This window comes from Liolophura sinensis, chromosome 1 (assembly GCF_032854445.1).
Source record: "Liolophura sinensis isolate JHLJ2023 chromosome 1, CUHK_Ljap_v2, whole genome shotgun sequence".
Taxonomy (NCBI): Eukaryota; Metazoa; Mollusca; class Polyplacophora; order Chitonida; family Chitonidae; genus Liolophura; species Liolophura sinensis.
The window spans coordinates 73,559,143-73,573,058 of record NC_088295.1 but is presented as its reverse complement, the minus strand read 5'-3'; the positions used below and the strand labels follow the sequence as shown (position 1 = coordinate 73,573,058).

Sequence of the window (13,916 nt, the reverse complement as noted above, 5' to 3'; positions counted from 1 at the left end):
TGCTCCGAATGATAAAATTTCTGTTACAGTCAAATCAAAGTTAGCTCCGTAATCGATGACACAATGCTCATCTTGAATCAGCCTACAATTCCAACACAGCACGGAAAACTGCAAAAAAGCAAACGATTTATGCGAGAATGGCTCATACTGTATCCTCCAAGACAAACAACGCAGCGGAAACCAGTAAATTAACTTCTCTAATGATTGTGACCGAATGGTTAGCGTGCTAGCGCAGTACAATATCTGAGCTGCCTTTCACCGATGCGATCGTTGTGAGTTCAAGTTCATTTCGTGATGACTTCCCCTCTGATCGTACGTAAGAAGATCTGTCAGCAGCCTGCAGATGATGATGGGTTTTCCCAGACCGCGGTTTCCTCCCACCATAATGCTGACCACCGTCGGATAAGTGAAATATCTTTGTTTACGGCGTAAAACACCAATCAAATAAATAAGCAAATCTCTGTTTATTTGCTTACATAAAGCTTCAAAATTCACGCCGTACAAAAGTTCATCTTTTAGCCCAACCCTTGTAAGTCAGCGTGACGTCAGATGACATAGAAATAGGATCTAGATTTACTTTTCAGGACTAACTGTTTCTTTAAACACGTAAATAGTCGCTTTTAATTAGGTGTTGCATGACACTGTTGAATAAACGTTGACTTCAGTTTCAATTTTTGAGCTTTTTCACAACAATTTTCAAAACTTAAATTATAAATAAACAGCTACCAGTAAACAGTAATAAACATTATTGGACCACTTACATGCATATGTCCCCAAAAATATACTCATGTGAGCCAAAGAGAAGTTTTGAAGAGCTAGCAAAAGTGATATAGCACCGAAAAATGACGTCATTTAGGTCGATATCTTGCTAATGATTTCGAATTAATCTGAAATATCGACCTAAATCATTTTTCCATGTTTTCACCTTTACTAGCTCTTCATGGTTGCTCTGTGGCTCATCTACGTTTGGAGACTTCACTATTCCTTTTCAAAGCCGACAATGTCTCTTATTTTTAAACTCCCAAAAGGCTTCAAAACGGATAATGAAACATCCATGAAAAGAAATTTCTGACGTATTATAACAAATTTATATTTATCTCTTGCCTGGAAACTGGAACAGTTGGGAATAACACCACTAATGGGTAATAAATATTGCATCCCGTTTTTATCTACCACAATCCATACAGCGGTGAAGGTGACTCAAAAATTAATTTCACAATCGTCTGACACCCTGTGTGCAAGATCTATGTTCACTGCATGAAATCTATCAACCATGCTGCGTCATGAAACTAATATATTGTGTTTCATATAATATATATAAGTGTTACATAAAGCGAAAAGTTTCTAATTTGGTACATTTAATACAGTTAATGTATTTATTTATTTACGTACTTATTTGAATAATTGTTGAACCATATATTATACTTGAACCATGATGGTTATTTCACTGACATGATTAAACTGTGCTCGTGCAAAATCACTTTTAACGAGGTATTGACGAATTTTCCCCAGTGTGATGTACAGGCTAGGCCGCGGGATCACCAAACGATCTTAAACTTGTGTCAAAACTTCAATCATATGTTCCTTTCCATTACTTTACCTGAAATTTGTTCTACAATAACTTATCCAGAATTTAATTTGTCAAGAAAAATTTTGACCTTGTAACTATATTAGTGAAGGATAACTGGGTATACAAATGTACAGTGAGAAATGGAAATCTAGAAAGTCCCTGTCCTATATCGAAGATGAATCCGCAGCTTTAATACCATTGGCTGGCGGCTGGGCACAATACCACTGTGCAACGTTCGGCAGGGCGATGATACTGTTCATATGATTCTTTAATGCGAATTCGTGCTTTGATGTGGCTCATATCCAATCATGCAGTTCCATTCTGATCATCTACCTAAGCAAAGGCTCTGTTTATTATCATAGTCAAAGAATTAACAGGTCATCTGAGCATGCACTGAGGTACATCTATTTTGGTACAGTTTACATTGTGTAAGTTTACAATGGCCAGGTATCATCATCTTGATTGCTTTACCGTGAGTTACGAGGTATTGCTGTGATAATTATCATTTGGTATCACTTGGTATGACCTGTGAGAATTCGTATAAATATATCCCGCAAAAGATGCGGAATTGATCGGGTTGAAGTCATATTTATAGTAAATTGTTGTTGTTATAATCTATTGTACATATTGTGTTCCCTAAATTGCTTCATGCATATGGCAATATTCAGCATTTTATATTTCTATTTAAAGCCCCTTTCGGAAGTATTGATCGGATCAGAAGATTATGCTCCTCTTCCTCCTCCTTCCCCCAACGAAAAAAATTATGATATATGTCTTAAACTGATCGGTTTGGTGAGAGAGGAACACTTGTTAAACCTTGCATGTGGGACAAGTTATAGCTTAGAACAATTGTCGATACTAGAGCAAACAATTTAATACTATAATGAATCATTCTGAGCTGTATACATCTTAAGGAAACTTCAAAGTGTTACTTCAGTACGGCCAATGACTGGCTATTCTCCTGTAAATATCTGACAACATCATAATCAGTGATAGTCAATCACAGTGTCCTATCTCTTGCAGGTTCCGCCTTTGTAGACAGAAACAACACTTACTCAGCTTCGACGAATGAAAAGTAGTTCGGATAAGTGTGACCAAGGACTTAACGAATTCTGTTTTAACCCTTCGTAGGCGATTACATATTGATCGTGCTGGCAACTGACCATGGCATCAGAACAAACATACCCTAATACATCTTTAATGGGTTACAACAGCAGTTTGTCAGCTGATGGTGCGGACAACTCTAGTGCTCAAGAACTGGAAAGCTACGCGGAATACTGGGCCGCCGCATGGCTCAACAGAACAACGCCATGGATAGCCTTACTGGTGGCTGTTTTGGGCAACGGAGCTGTGATTATCACCGTGAGAAAAATGAAAACATTTACATCTCTGGTTTTGTTTGTGACATACCTGGGCGTCACAGACACCTTATGCATAATATTCAATTTTCTCTACACTCAGCTGACCCGCTATAAAGTTCCTCTCGGTAACGGTGGATGTAAAGCACTACACTTTCTCATGAACTTTACGACACCTGTGGCAAACTGGACGGTGGTTCTCATGACCCTGGAACGTTTCGTGGCCGTCTTCTTTCCTTTCAAAATATCCCGAGTTTTCAGCCTGAAGAAATCTGTCCTAGCCCTTTTAATAACGGCTTTCGTTTTACTGATTCACGCCTCGTTCGCTCTGTGGCTCTATATCGAGGTAATAGACGACGGTTATATCTACTGCGGAGAAGAACCGTCCCTTCAGGATGTCTCCAGGATAATAACTTGGGTTGATTTGCTCTTGTTGTCTCTACTCCCTTGCTTGATCCTTATTTTTCTGAATAGCGGCATCATTGTGAAACTAAACAAATCAGCCAAAGTGCGTCGAGAGGCCATGAATACTCACCTTTTGAGGGGTGACACTGCCAATTCATCTAGACCCCCAGTGTCACAACAGCACATTAATTTGTCTGTTATGCTGGTAACGGTATCTGTAGCCTTTGTCATTCTTCAACTGCCTATAACCATTTTCTATCTTGTGGACCGACACCAAGCTCGGCCTACAGAAGCGAGAGAGCTAGCAATTTACTACTTGGTGCGCGAAGTTGTCCATACTTTAAATGAGTTCAATCATGCTTTTAACTTTTTCTTTTACTTTTTGAGTGGCCGAAAATTTCGTCGTAAGTGTCTGGAAGTTTTTGGGTGCGACAAATGCCTGAAGCGTATACGTGTTAAAGCGAAAAACGCAAGTATTTCATCTCGAGGAGAATCTGGTCTTGATACCCAAATGTCCAAGTTAAGTTCTGAAGTGTCCAAGGAAGACCAAGTACACAGAAACATAAATTAAATGGCTGGAGCCTTTATCATTCATTACATAACTGTGTGTTTAACAAGAACATTGCGCAAAAGTGTATTTGCATATTTTGTATTGTATAATACAAAACGCGTAGACACTCCGGAGCAAACCCAGCAACCAAGCTGTTTGTGTAGCTTTTTACCACATGCGAAGTATTGACACTTAAAGATTTCTTCGTGTTGGGGAGTACCCATGCTATCGCCTTATACTAAGCTTATTGCTTGATCAACAGTGTTATTTATTGTTCTATTGATAAAATTATTACCACAATCTCTAAAGAATAGATATATATTCACCTGAAAATAACAGTCGGAACTTTTTAATGATGTCGGAAACGGAAAACCATACGTGTGTAATATCCAATGTGTCAAATCCATACGTAATCTAAACTACCAGGCAAAAGAAAGGTTTCACGGTATTTTTTGTCATAAAAAAAATAAAAGCGCGGTTCCGGATTTGATTCTAAGCAGGACATGGTGTATGACTGCATCGTTTCCTCTACCAGAGCGCATCGTCACGAACGCAGCAATTGGAATTGTGAAATTGCGATAACATGCAAAACGTCCTTTTGAGGCATGGCTCGTGATGCACGTGCGGTAATGTTGCATAAATACTCTTGCTCGAAAGGGCAGACATTCAGTGACCGAAAAAACACCAACAGTATGCCAAGACTTACGCAAGCGCAACGAGGCCAGGCCATCGGTATGTCCACCATGGGAGTCTCGCAACGTCACATTGCAAGAACGTTCAACTGCAGCCAAACCACCATCAGGAGGTTGTTGATACGCTATCAGCAGACAGGCCAGACCCAAGACAGACCAAGATCGGGAAGACCGAGGGTAACAACTGCGGCTGAAGATCGCTACATCCGGCAGATCCACCTCCGAAACCGATTCGTCACGGCGACGTCAACAGCGGGGACGGCACTAGGCCATGTCATCAGACCCAGGACAACACTGCTTCGTCTTCGTTCAGCTGGTTTACGACCTTACCGCCCCTTCCGTAGGATGGCCTTGACCCTTTTACACCGTCAACGCAGATTGCGATGGGCACGTATTGTACGTCGGTGGCAGCGACGTGACTGGGCGAGAGTGCTGTTTACAGACGAGAGCAGGTTCTGTCTATTCAGGAACGATGGCAGAGTTCGAGTTTTCCGACGAAGAGGCGAGCGTCTCGCGCCAAACTGCGTAAGAGAGGTTTATCCGTTTGGAGGCGGAGGCGTCATGGTTTGGGGAGGGATTTGTGACCAAATGAAGACGCAGCTGGTTATTGTGCGAGGTAATCTGACTGGCCAGCGATACCTTGATGAGGTACTGAGACCTGTCGTCGTTCCTTTCCTTTAATGACAGCCAAAAGGATCGATCTTGCAACACGACAACGCAAGACCTCACACTGCCCGCATTTTTACAGACTACCTCGAGACCGCAAACGTCATCGTGTTGCCCTGGCCAGCCAACTGACCAGACATGAACCCCATTGACCATCTCTGGGATCACCTTGACCGCCGTTTGAGACAGTTGGTGCCTCCTCCAACTAACCAACAGGAACTTGAGCAAGCTCTGTTAAACCTATGGAACGTTACCCCAGCTGACGTCATCCGGCGACGGACGACGTCAATACGGAGGCGTGTGCTTGCATGCATTGATGCCCAGGGTGGCCACACTTGCTACTGATGACTGTAGTCCTTCATTTCTGTGGATACTGTGACTTTACATGCACTTGCCAGTTAACTTTACATTTGTGTAATTTTTTCTTCTGACCCCTTGTCTCTTTCATTGTGTTTTGTGGCCAATTGAATGCCAATATTTTAAAGCCTTTTTGAGAGAATATTTCACAATGATTCCTGTTTATAAACCAATCTTCTTAATTCTTATATCTGACTTTGTTTTTGTTTTATGGGCTCAAGAAGTGGGTGAAACCTTTCTTTTGCCTGGTAGTTTACAACACAGTATGTTTAACAATAAAAGGTCCTTACGCAGTAACTTGCTATAAAACAAAAAAGCATAAAGTATGTATTTGTGCAGTGGTGATATTAAAATTGATCCATGTTTGTATAGGTCATAGCCACGGGATAAGAGGAATATATATATACATATACGTACATAGTATATCCCCATAGATCTCCCACGATCAAGCAGGACTTGTGTTCTAGATAAACTGTAATAACATCTAAGGAGAAAGAACAGCCTCATGAAGTCTTTGTTGTGTTTTTCTTCAAGCTATGAATGTGCAATACAGCACAAAAATATAATATATTTGTTTATTTGATTGGTGTTTTACGTCGTACTCAAGAATATTTCACTTAAACCACCGATCACTTATTGGTAGTTTAACCCGGGCACCCGGCTTTCTTTCACCCATATGAAAGTCACCGTCATAGTACAAGTGAAACATTTTTGAGTATGGCACTATACCACACTCAAATAAATAGTTAAACACATAAAGTAGCACAATTACGACTTAGCTCACTTACCGTCCCAGCTACATGTATATCGCACGTGATGTTACTGTTATTTTTTTATTGCCGTACAGCAGGATCATCTCATGTTCATAATGTCTGAACCTATGCTTCAAAACAGACAATCGCATATCACACGTCAACCAAACTGGGCGTTCCAACTCAATAACTGCAAGGCCAATTCCCAACACGACTATTATCCCACAAATCCTCAAAAAATACGAAATTATACAAGATTCAAATATAAACTAGGACTCAACCATGTAAATATAAGCAGACAACAGTTTTCAATGATGCTGTAAAGACGCAAAGAATGATCTAGGCGAATGATTGAAATCAGTATTCAGATCGTGTACTATGTTAGAGTATATATGAGTTGTCGATAATCAAAATATGTATCTCAGTTGCGCTTTGATTCCAACATGGCGATATAATTCACAAGGATGAATATACTATGAAGTGCATTGTTTATCACTGACGAAGGCTCTTGATTTCATCTCCCCACCCAACAAAGGCCATTGGGATTTAAGTCAACGACAAAGACTTCACAAGAGTGTAGCAGTTCTGCACCATGGAACATATATCCACTTTCACAAGTAATCACACACTTCACTATTTCGCCTGTGTTATGGAAGTCGTGATCAACAGCAGACACAAAGTTGACTGATTCGGATGTCCCAGCAGCCACAAATAAGATCTGGTCACTGACGTCATCAGTCCGGACGTATACAATCTAGGCCAAATTGCCTCAAGGAAATGTTAATTCTTGTACACAAATGTTATCTGAATGACGACACCCATATTTGGTAACGAGGGTTTTGTACGGCAGCAGTTGGACTGAGCCGATGGCCACAACTTTCTATAAAGCAAAGGAACAGTTTCCTATATATATATATATATATATATATATATATATATATATATATATATATATATATATATATATATATGTTGTTTGTCTTTTTCTTTCTGAAATGCTTTGTTCTTCAAGAGTTTTGCTTACTACATCTTTAGTTGATGCCGATTTTGTATAGCTACTATAAAGGGTGCGATCAACTGCACATCTAATACATTTCAGCTCAAGGTGATAGTAAAAATTAAGATTAAAATAAAGTTTCAATTGGATGACAATTATTACTCAGTTGTCCCTGACTTTTCATTCATCTCGCCTTACCTTTTTTACCATGACCATTTATATTAAAGTTCTACATTTGCTTCTTTGAATACAACTCCTGTAACACTGTGTCTTCATGGCTGATAGCATGGGGTTTTAATCCACATTTACGTCAGTTTTCAGGCCCAATTATTTCGAACAAAATTAACCATAGTTGTTGACTTTGTTGAATACATGTTGACTCGTGTATTCTGGAACAGCTTCAAAATCCATTATGGTTAAAGCGTCTATGTACATATACAACTCTCAGTGCTCAACGTTTTGAGCATGTATGTCAAAACATCCTTCTCCAGAGTTGATAATAACATGAAATTACACCACTCACTCCACAGCCCAAAGACTTGGATCTTCCTGTTTCTAGAACTTATCAATGCAAACCCATGTCGGGTCATGTCCTTTATATTTTATACCTCATCATTTTCCTAGTTTGACATCCTGCGTTCAAAATCCATTTTTATTGAATCTGAAACACTGATAACTTATTATCTAAATGCCAGTCAAACATTTGGAACGTTCTCACATATGGGTGACGTACAGAACAACACAACGCATTAACTAAAGACATCTGCATCGAACCACCATGTAAACGGCCCCACGAACACTGCCATTCATTCAGTGCACAATTCATTGTCACCATGATCACACAAACAATACGAACTGAGGTGGAGAAGAATTCAGGAACTGTCTGCGCAAGACCGGGATTGAATTCGATATTTGTGGGCCAGCGGATGGTGGTAGCACACCTTACCACTCAACCACATGCAATTTGCAGTGCTATTACTTGTCTAATGGTATAATTATGTGTTATTTACGTTATTCAAAGATTTATCTTCATCTTCTGATGCCATCTGTCAAAGAGGCAGATTACAGCATCAAGTTAAATCAAGTTACACGTTCATAACATTTTTAATGAATTCACTCCATGAAAAGACACATTTACCACGTAATATCAAATCACTGAATCCATAGCCTGCTGTCGTTTGGTTTGAGGCTGTTCGTGTATTTTAGATTAGAATTTCGATGTCAAATGCCTTGTTACTATTTCAAATACTATTTTCCTGCTCAGACTCATCCATATTAAGTCACCCATCGTTTGCCTCTGTGAAAGTGGAAACAGACGTACAAAACCTAACTCATATGCACATGTGACTGAAAGCTCTGTCTAAGGTCAAGGGAGTAAGTCAAGTATGCTATTTATTACGCTAGCGAATGATGAATGTTGAAAACTTGCAGTGTACACCTATGAACAGCTGATCAAGTTAAATCTGAAGCGAGTCAGCCTACCTCACATCGTAGTATAGTTCACGCTGGGTGTTGTCAATTTTTACTTTACGTCTCCGCTCATTTATTTATTTATTTATTTATTTAATTATTTGATTGGTGTTTTACCCCGTACTCAAGAATATTTCACTTCTACGACGGCGGTCATCATTATGGTGGCAGGAAACCGGGCAGAGCCCGGCGGAAACCATCAGCAAGTTGCTGGAAGACCTTCCCACGTACGGCCGGGGAGGAAGCCAGCATGAGCTGGACTTAAACTCACAGCGACCGCATTGGTAAGAGGCTCCTGGGTCGTTACGCTGCGCTTGCGCGCTAACCACAGAGGCCCCCCGCCTGCGATCAGCCGAGCAAGTCAAATCTGAAGCGAGTCTTCATGCTGGGTGTTGTCAACTTTCACTTTACGTCTACGAACAGTGGAGTGAGTCAAATGTGTTTTTAAATCAAACAAGCTTGTGCCTTACAGTGTATGATGGGTGTTCAAAACGTTTAATGTGCGTCTACGGGAAGCTGAACAAGTCCATCGCGCTTTTACGCTATCTGAAGTCAGCCAGTGTACTAAACAGGCTAGGGCAGATGGTGGTGAGTGTGTATGGACGAAGTATCCACAATGTCTGGAAACTTCTAAACGGTCAAGTATACAGGAATAGTATAGGAACGTCTCCGCTAAGGATTTCTCCACTCTCTATACTACATGTACTATTCCTCACAGGGACTTAAATTTCTATTATTTTATGATGAACTGTTTCTGTGTTAACTAAAACCGACCAAGGTTACATGAATGTCAGAAGTAAACAAGGTCCTCTTCAGTTTCGCTACATAATTTAGAATGGTTACCATTCATGGGGTGTCTCCTTGTAATGTTCTTTGTTCTTGAAATGTTATTCAAGCAGACAGATTACGAGGGACAATAGAACTGTTATATAACTATTTTAAAAAATCATCAGTTCGCGAAGCATTCAAATCTGTTTCAGTTAATGAATGCAATCCGTCAAAAGAGACATTATCAAACATATTTACTATACATAACATTTGAATTAATCTTCTGATCATTCTACTTCCGTTGATATCATTTTGGGTTGGAGGCTATTAGACCGATAAAGTTAAATGGGTTTATCAAATGCATTTCTCCCCATTATATCATCGATAAACACATTGCAAAGAAACGGTGATGATTAAGTTGTCGATTATGTTTACTCTCCACTATGGTACAGGAGGCCATGCGCATTTCATATTAAACATGTGAGGAAAGTAAATATGAAACTGCTTTCATAAAGGTTAAAACAAATGACTTTCAGCTCAGTATAAATGTCGGCAAATTAAACGCTCTGTCTGTGGTCGACTAAGCAAGTTCAAGTGTGTTTTTCCGCTAGATGAAGCTAGCCGGGCTGTGTAGAATACAGCGCAGGATAGTATATGCTGATGGTAAGTTATCATACCCGGATCGCTTGTGTTCGGTAGAACGATGATACTGTTCATATGATTTCTTAACGTGAATTCCTGCCTTGATGTGGCTCATATCCAATCATGCATAGTGTTGACGGATACAGTTCCACTCTGATCATCTGCCTAAGCAAAGGCTCTGTTTATTATCATAATAGAATTAACAGGTCATCTGGACATGCACTGAGGTACATCTATATTTTGGTACAGTTTACATTGTGTAAGTTTACATTGGCCAGGTATCATGACCTTGATCGCTTTACTGAGAGTTACCAGGCATTGCTGTGACAATTATCATATAGTTTAGAGATACGTCTTTTCCCAAGTGATCTTTGTCCTTCAGTCAAAGACACATGCATATCATACTTGGTATGACCTGTGAGAATTCGTATAAATATATCCCGCAAAAGATGCGGAAGTGATCGGGTTGAAGTCATATTTATAGTAAATGGAGAATCTATTGTACATATTGTGTTCCCTAAATTGCATCATGCATATGGCAATACTCAGTATTTTATATTTCGATTTAATGCCCCTTTCGGAAGTATTGATCTGATCAGAAGATTATGCTCCTCTTCCTCCTCCTTCCCCCAACGAAAAAAATTATGATATATGTCTTAAACTGACCGGCTTGGTGAGAGAGGAACACTTGTGAAACCTTGCATGTGGGACAAGTTATAGCTTAGAATAATTGTCGATACCAGAGCAAACAATTTAATACCATAATGAATCATTCTGAGCTGTATACATCTTAAGGAAACTTCAAAGTGCTACTTCAGTACGGCCAATGACTGGCTATTCTCCTGTAAATGTCTGACAACATCATAATCAGTGATAGTCAATCACAGTGTCCTATCTCTTGCAGGTTCTGCCTTTGGAGACAGAAACAACACTTACTCAGCTTCGACGAATGAAAAGTAGTTCGGATAAGTGTGACCAACGACTTAACGAATTCTGTTTTAACCCTTCGTAGGCGATTACATATTGATCGTGCTGGCAACTGACCATGGCATCAGAGCAAACATACCCTAATACATCTTTAATGGGTTTCAACAGCAGTTTGTCAGCTGATGGTGCGGACAACTCTAGTGCTCAAGAACTGGAAAGCCACGCGGAATACTGGGCCGCCGCATGGCTCAACAGAACAACGCCATGGATAGCCTTACTGGTAGCTGTTTTGGGCAACGGAGCTGTGATTATCACCGTGAGAAAAATGAAAACATTTACATCTCTGGTTTTGTTTGTGACATACCTGGGCGTCACAGACACCTTATGCATAATATTCAATTTTCTCTACACTCAGCTGACCCGCTATAAAGTTCCTCTCGGTAACGGTGGATGTAAAGCACTACACTTTCTCATGAACTTTACGACACCTGTGGCCAACTGGACGGTTGTTCTCATGACCCTGGAACGTTTCGTGACCGTCTTCTTTCCTTTCAAAATATCCCGAGTTTTCAGCCTGAAGAAATCTGTCCTAGCCCTTTTAATAACGGCTTTCGTTTTACTGATTCACGCCTCGTTCGCTCTGTGGCTCTATATCGAGGTTATAGACGACGGTTATATCTACTGTGGAGAAGAACCGTCCCTTCAGGATGTCTCCAGGATAATAACTTGGGTTGATTTGCTCTTGTTGTCTCTACTCCCTTGCTTGATCCTTATTTTTCTGAATAGCGGCATCATTGTGAAACTAAACAAATCAGCCAAAGTGCGTCGAGAGGCCATGAATACTCACCTTTTGAGGGGTGACACTGCCAATTCATCTAGACCCCCAGTGTCACAGCAGTACATTAATTTGTCTGTTATGCTGGTAACGGTATCTGTAGCCTTTGTCATTCTTCAACTGCCTATAACCATTTTCTATCTTGTGGACCGACACCAAGCTCGGCCTACAGAAGCGAGAGAGCTAGCAATTTACTACTTGGTGCGCGAAGTTGTCCATACTTTAAATGAGTTCAATCATGCTTTTAACTTTTTCTTTTACTTTTTGAGTGGCCGAAAATTTCGTCGTAAGTGTTTGGAAGTGTTTGGGTGTGAAAAATGCCTAAAGCGTATAGGTGTTAAAGGAAAAAACACAAATGACAGTATTTTATCTCGAGGACAATCTGGTCTTGATACCCAAATGTCCAAGTTAAGTTCTGAAGTGTCCAAGGAAGACCAAGTACACAGAAACATAAATTAAATCGCTGGAGCCTTTATCATTCATTACATAACTGTGTGTTTAACAAGAACATTGCGCAAAAGTGTATTTTCATATTTTGTATTGTATAATACAAAACGCGTAGACACTCCGAGCAAACCCAGCAACCAACCTGCTTGTGTAGCTTTTAATGACATGCGAAGAAGTGACACTTAAAGATTTCTTCGTTTTGGGGAGTACCCATGCTATCGCCTTTTGCATTATACTAAGCTTATTGCTTGATCAACAGTGTTATTTATTGTTCTATTAATAAAATTATCACCACAATCTCTAAAGAATAGATGTAACGGGAAAGGCATACGTGTGTAATATCCAATGTGTCAAATTCAGTACGTAATCTACAACACTGTATGTATAACACTAAAAGGTCCATACGCAGTAACTTGCTATAAAAGCAAGAAAAAGCAGAAAGTATTTATTGACGGTTTTATTGTGACTAGTCATTTATGCAGTGATGATATTAAAATTGATCCATGTTTGTAAAGCTTATACCCACGGTATAAGCGGAATTAGATACATATACGTACATAGTATATCCCCATAGATCTTCCATGCTATGATTATAAGCAGTAATTAATGGTTTTTTGGTATTGGATCAAGCAGGATTTGTGTTCCAGATAAACTTTAATAGCATCTAAGGAGAAAGAACTATTTCAGATAGCTCTTCAAAAAAATGTGAAATTTTCAGTTGAATGTTGAATGTAACTTTACTCCTGTTTTACAATATCGTGAACATACACATATTCAAAGAAATTGTTACAAACAGCCTCATGAAGTCTTTGATGTATTTTTCTTCAAGCTATGAATGTGCAATACAGCACAAATATATTATTTATTTATTTATTTATTTATTTATTTATTTATTTATTTGGTTGGTGTTTTACGTCGTTCTCAAGAATATTTCACTTAAACCACCGATCTATTATCGATAGCTTAACCCGGGCACCCGGCTTTCTTTCACCCATATGAAAGTCTCCGTCATCGTACAAGTGAAACATTTTTGAGTATGGCGCTATACCACACTCAAATAAATAGTTAAACACATAAAGTAGCACACTTACGACTGAGCTCACATACCGTCCCAGGTACATGTATATCGCACGTGATGTTACTGTTATTTTTTTATTGCCGTACAGCAGGATCATCTCATGTTCATAATGTCTGAATCTATGCTTCAAAACAGACAGTCGTATATCAGACGTCAACCAAAATGGGCGTTCCAACTCAGTAATTGCAAGGCCAATTCCCAACACGACTATTATCCCACAAACCCTCAAAAAATACGAAATTATACAAGATTCAAATATAAACTAGGACTCAACCATGTAAATATAAGCAGACAACAGTTTTCAATGATGCTGTAAAGACGCAAAGAATGATCTAGGCGAATGATTGAAATCAGTATTCAGATCGTGTACTATGTTAGAGTATATATGAGTTGTCGATAATC

General features: G+C 39.5%; 2 protein-coding genes across 2 annotated transcripts; both read left to right on the top strand.

Moving 5' to 3' along the window:
* Positions 1 to 2,733: 2,733 nt before the first annotated feature.
* On the top strand, positions 2,734 to 4,429 carry LOC135461728 (probable G-protein coupled receptor B0563.6). Its single transcript, XM_064738931.1, has one exon. It carries the CDS (start codon positions 2,735 to 2,737, stop codon positions 3,902 to 3,904), a length of 1,170 nt encoding a protein of 389 aa, XP_064595001.1. The 5' UTR covers position 2,734; the 3' UTR covers positions 3,905 to 4,429.
* A 5,786-nt stretch (positions 4,430 to 10,215) lies between these two features.
* Positions 10,216 to 13,228, top strand: LOC135461619 (probable G-protein coupled receptor B0563.6). Its single transcript, XM_064738796.1, has 2 exons — positions 10,216 to 10,248; positions 11,132 to 13,228. Exon 2 carries the CDS (start codon positions 11,273 to 11,275, stop codon positions 12,446 to 12,448), a length of 1,176 nt encoding a protein of 391 aa, XP_064594866.1. The 5' UTR covers positions 10,216 to 10,248; positions 11,132 to 11,272; the 3' UTR covers positions 12,449 to 13,228.
* The last annotated feature ends 688 nt before the right edge of the window (positions 13,229 to 13,916 follow it).